This window comes from Coffea eugenioides, chromosome 5 (genome assembly GCF_003713205.1).
Source record: "Coffea eugenioides isolate CCC68of chromosome 5, Ceug_1.0, whole genome shotgun sequence".
NCBI classification, from domain to species: Eukaryota; Viridiplantae; Streptophyta; class Magnoliopsida; order Gentianales; family Rubiaceae; genus Coffea; species Coffea eugenioides.
Genome location: NC_040039.1, coordinates 32,681,960 through 32,694,924, shown reverse-complemented (window position 1 = coordinate 32,694,924; position 12,965 = coordinate 32,681,960). Strand labels below are relative to the sequence as shown.

The 12,965-nt window shown below is 35.4% G+C and overlaps 1 protein-coding gene across 1 annotated transcript; it reads right to left on the bottom strand.

Annotated features, from left to right (window-relative positions):
- Window positions 1-1,576: 1,576 nt before the first annotated feature.
- LOC113770305 (1-aminocyclopropane-1-carboxylate oxidase 1-like) lies at window positions 1,577-3,945 on the bottom strand. The gene is made up of 4 exons (XM_027314724.1): window positions 3,778-3,945; window positions 3,366-3,592; window positions 2,410-2,743; window positions 1,577-2,084 (listed from the first exon to the last, which is right to left on the bottom strand). The coding sequence occupies exons 1-4, from the start codon at window positions 3,880-3,882 to the stop codon at window positions 1,791-1,793; spliced, it is 960 nt and encodes a 319-aa protein (XP_027170525.1). The 5' UTR covers window positions 3,883-3,945; the 3' UTR covers window positions 1,577-1,790.
- Window positions 3,946-12,965: the final 9,020 nt, after the last annotated feature.

Genomic DNA, 12,965 nt, shown 5'->3' with positions numbered 1-12,965 from the left:
CTTAAAAGAAATTCTTGTAACGATAATATAAGTAATTAATACTAGGGTAATTACTCATAAAAATAACTATTTTAAGACTAACGTATGAGTTCTCAAATCTCCAAAGTCACTGCACTCTTAAATCAAATACTATCTCGAAAAATGTATTTTCGCTATTTCTCACTAAACAAGCTTCCGAAAATTAAATTTGCTAACGGAACGTTTTAAAAATATATGTAAGGCATAGTTCCATGTAAATGATTTGAAAAGGGCTGAAATAAATTATTCGGAGAAAACGGGTGAATAAATATTTAAATAAACCAATAATATGAGATTAAAATAATTAAATTTTTGGGTCCTCACATAAACAACATAACACTATACACCTATAAGATTATACCCCAGTAGTGATATGCCCTTAAAACAAATTTGATCAGAATTTTACTTTTATAACCCACTATGGGTAACTAACTTAATCCATTTTATTCAAAGATTTTTGAACAAATGCTTTCACTAAATTGTCTGCCCACTTTATTTGTAATTTTGTTGAGAGAAACTTAATTTTGTTGCTACCACATATGCCACAGAATGAAATCTTGATTAATCAATTTAATGTAGGTCATGATCCCTTGGCCTGCGCTCAATGAGAATTTTAAAACTCTTTAGTGGCTAACTACTCTATGAGTAGTTGGTTATTTAATCCTTATACTTGAGAAAAACCTATGCCTCCATCCACAGAAAGAAGCAGACAAAATTCAACTCCTTGTGAAAAGTAAAAGACTAGAAAGTGTAAGTTACATGTGTGTGTGTGTTTGCTTGTTCTTGTGATATATAAAAGGTGAGGGATAATAGTGACATGTCTTTCGAGAAAAAACTTGAAAAAAAAAGAAAGAAAAAAACAACGAGAAAATTCTTGAACTTACACACAACTTTTTTTATCTCACCAATCAACCTTGATTTTCCTCTAAACTACATCCCAATTATCAATTGGTTCTTAAATGATTCTACAAAATATATTTAACTCTAAAAATTTTTGACCTTTAGTATCAACCATATTTCTGTCAGCTTGAGGACAACTTGGCTTGCTTTTGACTTTTGACCACAAAATCACTAATCAGATTTGCTAGTGGGGCAAACTGCCTGTTTGTTTAGTTGAAGGGGGCAAAGCGTAAATGTGGTGAATGTTGAATGGTTTTTTTTGTTTTTTCATTTAAACCTAGTAGTCAACAAATCGTTGGCTTGTCTTGGCTATTGATGACTTGTTTATGTTATTCCTGATTTGGTACCAAAAAGTGGCTTTTGAAGGATATTGCCAATTTTAAGTTCTCGGCCATGCTGCTCCTTTTAAGTTTTCTCACTTAAGTTTGATAACTGTAATTCATAGTTCCAAACATAATTTTGTGTTTCTGTTCGAAGTACCAGATATTTGATTTGTCAGATTTGTTAGAAATTTGAGGACTAAATTGATCCGGCATTCATAAATTAAAGTAAAATGTTGAGTGTCTAATAATTGAGAAAATTTAAGGACTTTTAAAAGCAATTAAACCAAATATTAGGTCAATCAACCATATAGCTTTGCAACAGTAGCCACAAATGATTTTGGAGAAATGTATAGCTTATTTTATTTCTTTGTCTTAGAATTCTTGCTACATTATAAATTTTGGTCCCTCAGATGTAGAAAGGATCCTCCTGTCTGGAGCAACAAATGACTAGGAATAACCAACAACCCCCACAATAAAAAAATAATAATAATAAGTAGAAAACATAAGAGGGAGAAGAAAACATCCTAGCACTGTTTTATTCCTATGAGTCTAAGCAGTTGCAATTGGACCCATGGTAACATTGGCTTCCACGTTCTTCATGAGTTCAAATCTTGGCTCTTTGGCCTGGAATTTAAGTCCAGCATAGAGTTTCATGTAGTCATCAAAAACAAATTTTGGGTAGACTTCTTTTCTTTCTTCTGCTTCTTTTTCCAGTACTGCTGGTGCTGGATAAATAACTGCATCATTACCTGGATTGTAGAATGAAGCAAGTGACATCCTATTTCCATCTGTTTGAGCTATGACTCTGTGGAGCACACTTTTGTATTTTCCATTGGTAATCACCTGTGATTAATTTGTAACATAATTAGAACCCTAAATAAAAAGGCATAAATGAATAAACTGTCAATTCGATTTGTTAATTTTTGCATAAATTAATATTGATGTTTAGTGTTGCTTACAAATTACAATCACCCCTCTAAATCTAGTATGATATTCCGTAATTATAAGTAATTTTTATGAGAAATAATCTATTCATAAGTAATATTGATTTATGAGGCACAAGTGTAACTATACGTAATATGTTGGTATGAAAGTAAGAAATCTATTGTTTCTTTATCATATTACTTATAAAAGTATAAATTTTTAATCCCAAGAAATTAAAGTGTACCTCGAGTTGGTCACCAAGGTTGACCACAATAGAGTGCTTCATTGGAGGGACATCAACCCATTGATCACCCTTGAGGAGTTGTAGACCACTTACTTTATCATCTTGGAAAAGCAAGATAACCCCACCAGCATCAGTGTGTGGTCGAAGTCCCTTAATCAATTCTGGCTTGGGACATGGAGGGTAGTTGCTAACCTTGGTGCCAAAATTGGGACCTTTTGAACCATAAAAGGCTTTCTTCAAATAGCCCTTCTCAAGACCAAGATTTTCACATAGTAAATCAAGAAGTTCTTCGGCCAGTTTTTCTAATCTTACAGCAAACTCCTTCATGATGGTCCTGCATCACAAGAAAAAAATAATGAGGAAAATTTGATGGGATAGGTCGAAATAATAGAAAGAGAAAAATAGCCTATGACAGAGCTATGGATATATCTTGCTTTTTAGGCGTTGACCAGGGACTATTTTAGCATATTTTAAGCGAAGTTGTCAATAATTGTGTCTGATGAAAGGCTATTTTATTGATAAACCTGAATGGAAATCCAAATCTATCTGTTTCTTGAGAAGGGACGCAGAAGTATGGCTCCATGTGTAGCATGTTCAATCAGCTCAAAACTTCCTGTTGTGTTGGGACCTAGGAACTAACTATAGCGCAACAGTATTTATGCTTTTCATGTTCCTGTTAAGATCTTGTCTTGAATAACTTTCCAACAACACTCTACTAATACAAAGATGAGAAGAAAATCTGTGCTAAGAACGCAAATAAAATGTTAACAAATACTGAAATTTACAACCTTTAACAACCAAGCTATGAATTATTACAAGTAACATAAAGACAAATTCATACTGATGATTTCTTCAAAAAAATTTTAGTTTTCTTTCTGTCAGCAAAATCATTACTTATCCACATAAGACTTGCTTCAAAATATTTCTTGAAGTGGGAAATGTGCTATAATTATTACCTGTATTCTTCATCTAGATCAGGGACTTGTGAAATGTTTGAGACAGGAAGGTGGCGCAAGAAAAATGTGCTCTCCCAATCCATATTAGTAATCTCAACTTGTACACCCTCTAAAGCCTTGCTTGCCACCAACTCCTTGAACCTTTGCTCCATGCATTTCTTGTAATGACCTTTTGTCAATCTTTCAACTGTGTCCATCATCTCGTGTGGGATTCCATGGTTCACCAACTACATCAAAGTTTCAAATGAAAAGAAACAAAAGTTAATAATGTAAACTTCTTAGAACCATTAAAATTAAAACTAACTCATGAAAATCCTAGGTACAGCAGTTTGTTACATCAAAAAAACAAAATGAGGTACACTAGTTTGCCTTATATCAGAAAGAAAATAAAAAAAAAAGGAATGTGTAGTACCTCAAAGAAACCCCAGTTTTCACAAGCATCCTTTATAATATCCATGGTGGAAGCTCTCTTGTCACCATTAAGGTTTTTCATGTTGATTACTGGGAAGTTCTCCATCTTACTAGCCTTTGTGGTGGCTATTTTTCTTGCCTAAATGTGTGTTTTGTGCGTGGGAGTTGGATTTTGGGGTGGCAATTTATAGGCGAAAGCTGGCAGGAGTGGAGACTCTGAGAGCACTTGAAAATCATGTAGTGGTCGAAAGGTTGTAAATGGATGGAAATTTCCATTTGGCCCACCAACAACACATGACTTAAATTCCAGTTGCCTTGTTCGACCATCTAACTTGAAAGGTCCCACTTCTGATGGCTGGACACTTTCTTTGTATCTTGACCAACAATGTGTGGCTGCCCTATTTTATTATTATTAACATTATTATTATTAATATTATTATTAATATTATTATTATTATTATTGTTTTGTTGAAATTTGATCCGAGCTGTTATCATACAAAATTGCTTGAATACTTGAATGGATTTGTATAATAAGATTTTTTACACTAGTAATTATATATATAATACTTACATTTAAATAAAAAGTATATGTCATGCACTTAAATTCCTTCAGATTGATAAAAAATTGATACGTTGATAATGTAGAATAAATTAATTCATACTTAAATGCATATACCATTTAAGTAATAATTCATGCAAAAAAAATTATTTGACCTATATCGAAATTTACAATTTTACGTCTAAAATATGTTAACATTTATCTCATGCAAGCTATACAAAAACTGATCTCAACCGTTGAAAATCAATTTATCTCATGCAATCAATTTTGCCTTATTCATCATTTAGCAATTATTGAGGCGCCCAAATCCCTTTTTTTTTTATCCATAAACCTGTGGCTGCCGGATGGAATAAGGTATTCAAGCATGGCGGTCCTTGGTCTAACCGATAGATGTTTTCACCTTCCTTACTGGTTCTAAAAGGAAACAGACAGTTTTATTGGCTAATTGAATGAATCCAACTTGGGTTTCTCTATCGTCTTGTTTGTCCTCTTTAAGAAGACAAATAAGGATAAATAGTTAAAACTTCTAACTTCTTGCATTACCGACTTTGTTTCATATATCAGTCAAATTTAAGTGATTATGTCAATCTTTTTTGTTTTTCTATGGCAGTCGGCAGTGGTGGAGTCACAAGGGGGCTAGGGGGCAGCTGCTCCCAAGTTATGAAAAAGTCCTTTTGATTCCTGAATACTTTGAAGATTTTCCCCCCAATCTAATTTTTGCCTCATGAAAATTATTATCTTTTAGACTTTAAATACTTTTAAATTTCTATTTAGTTAGTTCATATACATAATTTAACTTCATAATACATGTTTTTTTTTAGAATTTTATGTATTACCTCCCTGAAATTCGGTATTAAAGCAAAGAGATTTTTTTTCCCCGTACATAAGAAATGAGAAGGTAGAGACATGAATAGTTATACGAATTTGATATATTATCATGTATCTTGATCCAATATTGGGGAAATTGCTTCCCACTTATGGTTTGTAGACTTATTTTTTATTATTACTCTATTAAAAATCATCTTAAGACCATAAAAAACTTCTTCATATAGAAATTTGGTTTAAAATAATTTACATTGATTTGGGATTATATATAAAGACCAAATCATTAAGCGATATAGTCACAAAGAATTAATGCACATTTTATGATTTTCAAATTTACACTCGTAAAGTAAAATTTGCCACATTTTTGAGTTCAGCCCCACTTTTTAAAAATCCCGTCCCCGCCACACTAAACCTATTAACTGTATGAGCAACTAATCCGTTTAGTTGTTTTGTGGTTTGTGTTAAAACCTTTTACAATATTAGTGGACAATTAACCTGAAGTACACTAATGGTGAGTTTAAAATTGGCTAATAGGTGGCTCCACTATTATCTAATTAGCAAAAGTTTATATTGATAGCAATTTATTATGAGTAAATTTTATATATACTATTGAACTAGTCTCTCACTCTGAGAGTTTTTTTTCTCTATTCTGGAGAGAGAAATCCCCCTCTCGTGGGAGGCAAGTTTCCTAACAGTTTTTCAAATTCCAAATCCCAAAATAACTGAATCTATCCTGATAGAATTCTGTCTGAACTTTAAAGAGATTCATTCCATTTTAAGCTTCTTTGTTGAGAACATCAATCTATCCTAAAATAGCAAGAGCATTTCTAGTTAATAGCCATACAAATTCATCCATCTAGTTCGGCAAGAAGTGTAATCCGATTTTTTTTCTCTTTTTTCTTTTTTTCTTCTCATTCTTCTCCTTTCCTTTCCTTTTTTCCTTTTCTCTTTTCCTTTTCTCTTTCTTCTTTTGTTTGAGTTTTTCAAGTCCCTCATCCTAGATCCCTGGTCCTAGGGCTCTACTGTTCAGCCGCAGAGACAAAGTATGGAGAAGTGGAAAATGGTGGCGATTTCAAGAGCTGGACTGGACCTGCAAGATTTGGAACTTGAAGTAGTTTAGACTGTGGGATCTTCTGAGATGGAGCGTATAGAGGAGGTTTTGAGGAAATTCCCTTTATCCGAGAGTGAAAGGGAGGGAGTTTGTCTGGAAAATAAGAAGCTGGAAAAAAGAATAAAGGAATGCAAACTGACTTTAATTGGTAAAGTCTGGGGGGGAGGGGAACAGGCCAATATTACCGATATGAAGAGCTTTGCATGTAATATGTGGCCTTAACTAAGAAATTTAAAAGTTACAGAGATCAGAGCCAATATGTTCCAATTTATGTTTGAGAGTAGGAAGGACATTGAGCTAGTGCTAAGCAAAAGACCATGGATCTATGATGGTCAGCCTTTGGTGTTGCTGGAATGGAAAGCAGGGTTGAAGGAAGCGAAGATGGCTTTTAGTAAGACTCTAGTATGGGTCCAGATCTGGAATATACATCTTTATTGGGCTATGAAGAAAGCTAGGCGCAAAATAGGAGGCATCTTTACCGGTGTCAGAGAGGTTATTATTCCCCAAGGAGAAGGTAAGGATGGTAGACATTTATAAATTCTTGCTAAACTAAATCTTAAAGTGCCTTTACCTAGGGGAATTATGGTTAAAAGCAATGGTGTGACAAGATGGATTGAATCTAAATACGAAAAATGTCCAGATTTTTGTTTCTGTTGTGGCCTGACAGGACATAATGAATGAAATTGCATTAGGAAGAGAATGAACATGGATAAGGAAAATCAATATGGTAACTGGCTTAGAGCTAGCTTTCCTAGGAGTCCTAATAAGAAATTCAAGAATGGGAGGGAAGATGAGAAGCCAGAGAGAGAAGGATATAGCGAACAAAATCTAGAAGAGGAAGTTGGAATTCAACAGTATCCTCTACTAACTTACACTAAAGAATTCCACAGTGCCTCTGGAAAATCAGGAACCTCAAATTTAGGAGGTGATGCTCAGAATGGAGTAGCTAGGAGGTGAAAAGCTGGTGGGTTTGAAGAGAGACAAGAGATTATAGGAGTAGGTAAACATCTAGCAGGGGGGAAGAGAGCAAGGTAGAGCCTTATACACAGGAAGAAGTTAAGGAAATAACAAAAAAGGATAGGGGATGAGGGATTCAAAGGTATAAAGTGATAGAAGAGGAGAATGTTAAGAAGGGAGAAGGCAGTAAAGATATTATGTGGGTTGATGGAGAGAGTAACAGCAGTTTTGAAGGTGGAATGGTGGGGAAGATGAGGGGAGAAAGGGTGAAGGAAACAAATTATGCATGCAAGACGACCAAGACCAGTACAAGAGATCATAGGACTAGTAAAACATGGAAGAGACTAGTGCAGGAAGTTAGTAGAAGAAAACCCCTTTCTGAGGTAGGGAAAAATCTGAATGAGCTGGAAACAGGAAAAAGAAAGAAGGATGTCAATAGAGGAGATCAGGTAGGGAATAAGAGGGAATCAGAGAATAAAAAGAAGGCCAGGTTGCTTGAGAGGACTGAAGATGTGCTGATGATTACTAAGGTGGTGGAGCCCTCCCTTAATGGGGTTCCCATATCCAAATGAGAGTTCTGGTTTGGAATTATTGAGGTGCGAGGAGCCCCTTGACAGTTCCCCAACTCAAGGAACTTGTTAGAGTCCACTCCTCTTCTCTAATTTTTCTATCAGAGACAAAAAAAAAAAAAAGAGTTTTATGAACAGTGTTAAACAATGGGTAAAGTTTGATAACCTATTTGTAGCAGATCCAGCGGGTATTGCTGGAGGTCTGGTTGTTATTTGGAAAAATGATGTTCATGTGAAAAAAATTTGTTTACAAGTTTTATTATCGAGTTGTTAATTGCTGATCATGAGGGGAAAAGAGACTGGTAGTGTGTGTGCATATATGCTAGTTCAGATGATAAACTTAGAGAACAACAATGGAAGGTTATAGAGAGAAGAAAACAAATTTGGGGTGATTGTTGGGCAATCATGGGGAATCCAAATGATATCACTTCTAATGGGGAAAAGTGGGGAGGTAGAACCAGGTCAGATACTAGCTTTGAAATCTTTAACAGTTTTATCAATAAGAATATGTTGATTGATATTGGGTTTGAGGGGGTACCTGGGACTTGGTGTAATAACTAGGACAAGAAGGAAGAGATTAAAGAGAGAATTGATAGGATAATGGGAAGTAAATAATGGTGTGACAACTTTGGAAAGGCTAAGTGTACTAATGTTGAAACTGAAGCTTCTGACCATTGTGTTTTGATTTTAGATACTACTTATGTAGAAATGAAAAGGAGAAGGAGATTTATGTTCGACAGGAGATGGCTTATGCGAGATGGTGTGGGGGAAGTGGTAAAGGAAGCATGGGATACTAATCAGTAGGGGTCTAGACTGTATAGGGTGCAAAGCAAGATAAAACAAGTTAGAATAAATCTTCTGAACTGGAATGAATTAAAAAAATACATAGATCAAATAAAAAAGGAGATCAAAGAATTGAGGGAGAGTAATAATAGTGAAGATAGAGTAAAGACTATAGGGCTAAAAAAGAAGCTGGTGGATGCTTATAAGAGGGAAGAAATCTACTGGAGTGAAGGCAAGGTTCAAATGGCTTAAAGGGGGAGATAAGAATACTAGTTTTTTCCATACTAGTGTGATGAGCAAGAGAAGACAGAATAAAATTAATGTGTTAAAAAGGAAAAATGGGGAGTGGTGCAATAATGAGGAGGAGATAAGTGAGAAAATTGTGGACTATTTTTAGCAATTGTTCACAACTGATAATCCTACTGATTTCAGTGATATCTTGGAAGGGATCCCACAGACTATAATTGCTGAGATGAACAGAAAGCTGATCAGACCAGTTTCAGAACAGGAAATTAGCCATGCAGTGAATTCCATGCATCCTAACAAGTCTCCAGGGCTAGATGGTATGTCTCCTTTCTTCTTCCAAAATTTTTTCCAAGATTTCTTTCATTCTGGCCATATTCTCAAGTCTATAAATGAAACCATGATTAGTCTCATCCCTAAATCTGATTCCCCAACCATGATCACAAGGTACAGACCTATTGGTTTGTGCAATGTCATCTATAAAATCATATCAAAAGTATTGATAAACAGATTCAAAACTGTCCTTGATTGTTGCATTAGCCCTTCCCAATCTGTCTTTGTTCCTGGAAGGTAGATCTTAGACAATGTCCTTATTGCTCATGAAAGTATTCACTCCCTAAAAAATAAAAGAACTGGAAAAAATGGTTATATGGCTATTAAACTAGACATGTCTAAGGATTATGATGGGGTAGAATGGGTGTTCTTGGCAAAGGTAATGCAGAAAATGGGATTCTGCCCAAAATGGATTCAATGGATTCTGGAGTGCATAACCAGTGTCACTTATTCCATAAATGTTAATGGGGAAAAGAGGGGGTTCATTAAGCCTACTAGAGGATTAAGACAGGGTGATCCTTTATCCCCCTACTTGTTTCTGATTTGTGCTGAAGGGTTCTCTGCATTATTAAAAAAGGCCAATAGACAGGGCATTATGTCTAGAATGAAGATTGCTAATGGAGCTCCCATCTTGTCCCATCTCTTTTTTTTTGCAGATGATTCACTAACTTTTTGTCGAACCAAAACTGATGAGACTGCTCAGTTCATGAAGGTGTTGGAAGTCAATGGTAGAGCATCAGGCCAACTGATAAACAAAGAGAAGTCATCCATCTTCTTCAGCAGAAATGTAAAAGAAAAGCATAAAGAAGAGGTGCTCAAGAAGCTTGTAGGTATGAAGCAGGTTTAGCAGAGCAAATATCTAGGACTGGCTCTAGTTATAGGAAGATCAAAAAGGCAAGTTTTTTATTTCATTCGACAGAAAACAGTAAACAGACTTAGAGGATGGAAGGAAAAACTTCTGAGTCAAGCTGACAAGGAGATTCTATTGAAGTCTGTAATCTTATCCCTATCAACCTATGTGATGTCCTGTTGCAGATTGCCTAAGGAATTATGTAGAAACATATGCTTAGAGATGGCCAAGTTCTAGTGGGTTTAGAAGGAGAATGAAAAGAAAATTCACTGGCTTAAGTGGAGAAGAATGACTGATCTCAAAGCAGATGGGGGACTTGGTTTTAGGGACCTGTAAGACTTTAACTTGGCTTTATTGGGGAAACAACTATGGAGAATCCTGACAAGACCAGACTTACTGATGAGTAGAATCATGAAAACCAAATACTTTTCAGGAAAGTCAATTTGGGAGACACAACAAATAGGCACAGACTCATGGTGCTGGAAGAGCTTACTGAGTGCAAAAGGAGTATTGGAAGAAGGGATGAGGAAAAGAGTGGGGGATGGTGAAACCATTAAGGTATGGGAGGACAGATGGCTATTTGGTTTTGACGATGGAAAATAAAATCACAGAAGAAATTAGATAGTAAAATCCAGAGGGTGTATGAGCTGATCAAAGATGGAAAATGGAATAGAGATTTGCTTCTGCAGGAGTTTGAGGAAAATGATAGAATGCACATATTGAGGATACCATTTAGTCTGGGGAAATTAAAAGTAGGATCTACTAGGCAAAATCAAGTACAGGAGCATATACAGTCAAATCTAGCTATAGACAAGTAAAAGAAATGAAGAAGAGGAACAGCTATCGCAAAAGAACATCAGAATCAAGCAGCAGCAGCAGGATCAAGTCTCAAAGTTGGAATTTTTTATGGGGTCTGAACATGAAGAGTAAGCTAAAACATTTCATTTGGAAATGTCTGCAAGGAATTTTGCCAACTAATACAGTGGTTAAGGAGGAATGTGCAAAAGAAGACCAAGTGTGCAGGTGTTGTGGTGAAAATGTTGAGACACTGGAGCACAAGTTATTTCTTTGTAGCAACGCTAGAGCAATATGGAAAGCTGCTCCATTGAATTGCGATGGATTGGAGGTGTTTAGCAACAATTTTGGCATTAGTGGGAAGAGCTCAGAAGGGTTGTGGATAGGGAGAATGGAAGGGAGCATATAGCTCTCACTGTGAACATTCTGTAGCAAATCTAGAAATCTAGGAATGATAAGCAATTCAATAATAAGAGCAGAGATCCAATGATAACAGTTAACAAGACGGTACCAAAATGGAATGAATACCAGATGGCTCAGGAGGATGGGACAGTAAAAGAAGATCAAGGAACAGGAGAGGTAGAGGTGGACAGGGGCTAGAAAAAACCACAAGCAAATTGGATCAAAATCAACACAGATGCGGCCTTGAATAGGAAGATCAACAAAGCAGGGTGGGGTACCGTGGCTAGGAACTGCCAAGGAAAGCTGATAAGCACCTGGGCGTGCCAAACCAAAAGCTGTGTAGATGCAAAAATAGAGGAAGCATTGGCGCTAGGGAAGCAATGGTAATTGCCAGACTAAAAGGATAGAGGAAAGTAGAATTTGAATCTGATTGTAAACTAGTAGTGGATAAGATCAATGCAAAGGAAGAGGAGGCCAAAATTGCAACCATTCTGTTAGATATCTAGAGGTTGAAAAAAGACTTTGATGAATGTTGTTTTTCCTTCACTAGAAGAATAAACAACTTTGTGAGTTACCATCTAGCAAAATATCTATAAGTTTGATAGAAGTTGCTGAATGGAAGTGTGACTTCCCAGCATGGCTGTTGGAGCTAGCTCAAGCAGACTTAATGGAGCAGTTGCTCTGATTTTGTATTAGTTTTATGATTAATATCATGTTACCGTCTTGGAAAAAAAATTAGATACATTGTTAGTGTATACACTATCACGGTTAGATAAATGACACATGAGCAACTTTTGAATTTTAAATTTAAATTTTGTACATGTGTCATATATTTAATAGTGATAGTGTATACACTAACAGTGTATATAAAATTAATCCATTTATTATACGCAGTTTACTGGATGCATGATAATGTTAGAATTTCATAACGAGTACATTATTTTATTTGGCATGCGTATCCTGCCGTTAGACCACGAATAGAAAAAGGTCATGTAGAAATCAAGTGCACATGCATTTGGATACTTCTTTATATTTATCTCTTTATTTGCTCACCCCTTCTTTCCCTCTTCTTTCAAAAATTTCTTCAGCTAACGAACTCCACCTCTCATTCTCCAGTTCCCCTGGTCTCTCTCCCAATTGTTTTTTTCTTTGCTTTTGAAATAAAATTTCTCTTCTAGGATTCTCCTAGTAAGAGTTTATTCTTGTCTAGCATTTTCCTTGTAAAAATTTCTTTGTCTCTTAATGAGAGTTTTTTATGGTTATTATTTTCTTTATTTTCTATGTTCTTGTTGGATTGGGGTCTTTTAAATCAATTTGGTCCAATCTGTTTGGAAGCAGAGTTTGAAACTAAAACTTATTTAAACTTTATTGTAACTTTTTGCAAAAGTTGGAGAAAAAATTTTTAAGATATAAATTTTTTTCTTTTTCTTTTCTTTTTCCTTTTCCGGAAGAGATGGCCGGTGTCAGAAGAGGTGACCGGCACCGGAGGTGGTGGTGGGTTGATGTGGGGGAGGAAGAAAAAGAAAGGAAAGAAGGGAATTCTTTTTTTGTATTTTTTTATATTTTTGAAGTGTGTATGTTAAAAATTTTGAGGAGTTTTTTGGGTTAATATATATAAAGTTGTTAAAAAAACTTATAGGAGAAAAACTTGGCCTTTAAACTAAAACTTGTTAAATCAATTGTTTCAGAGTTTGAAACTAAAATTTATATAATCTGTCCGTGGAAAACATGCTCGAATCATGCATTGGAGCTACAGAGAATC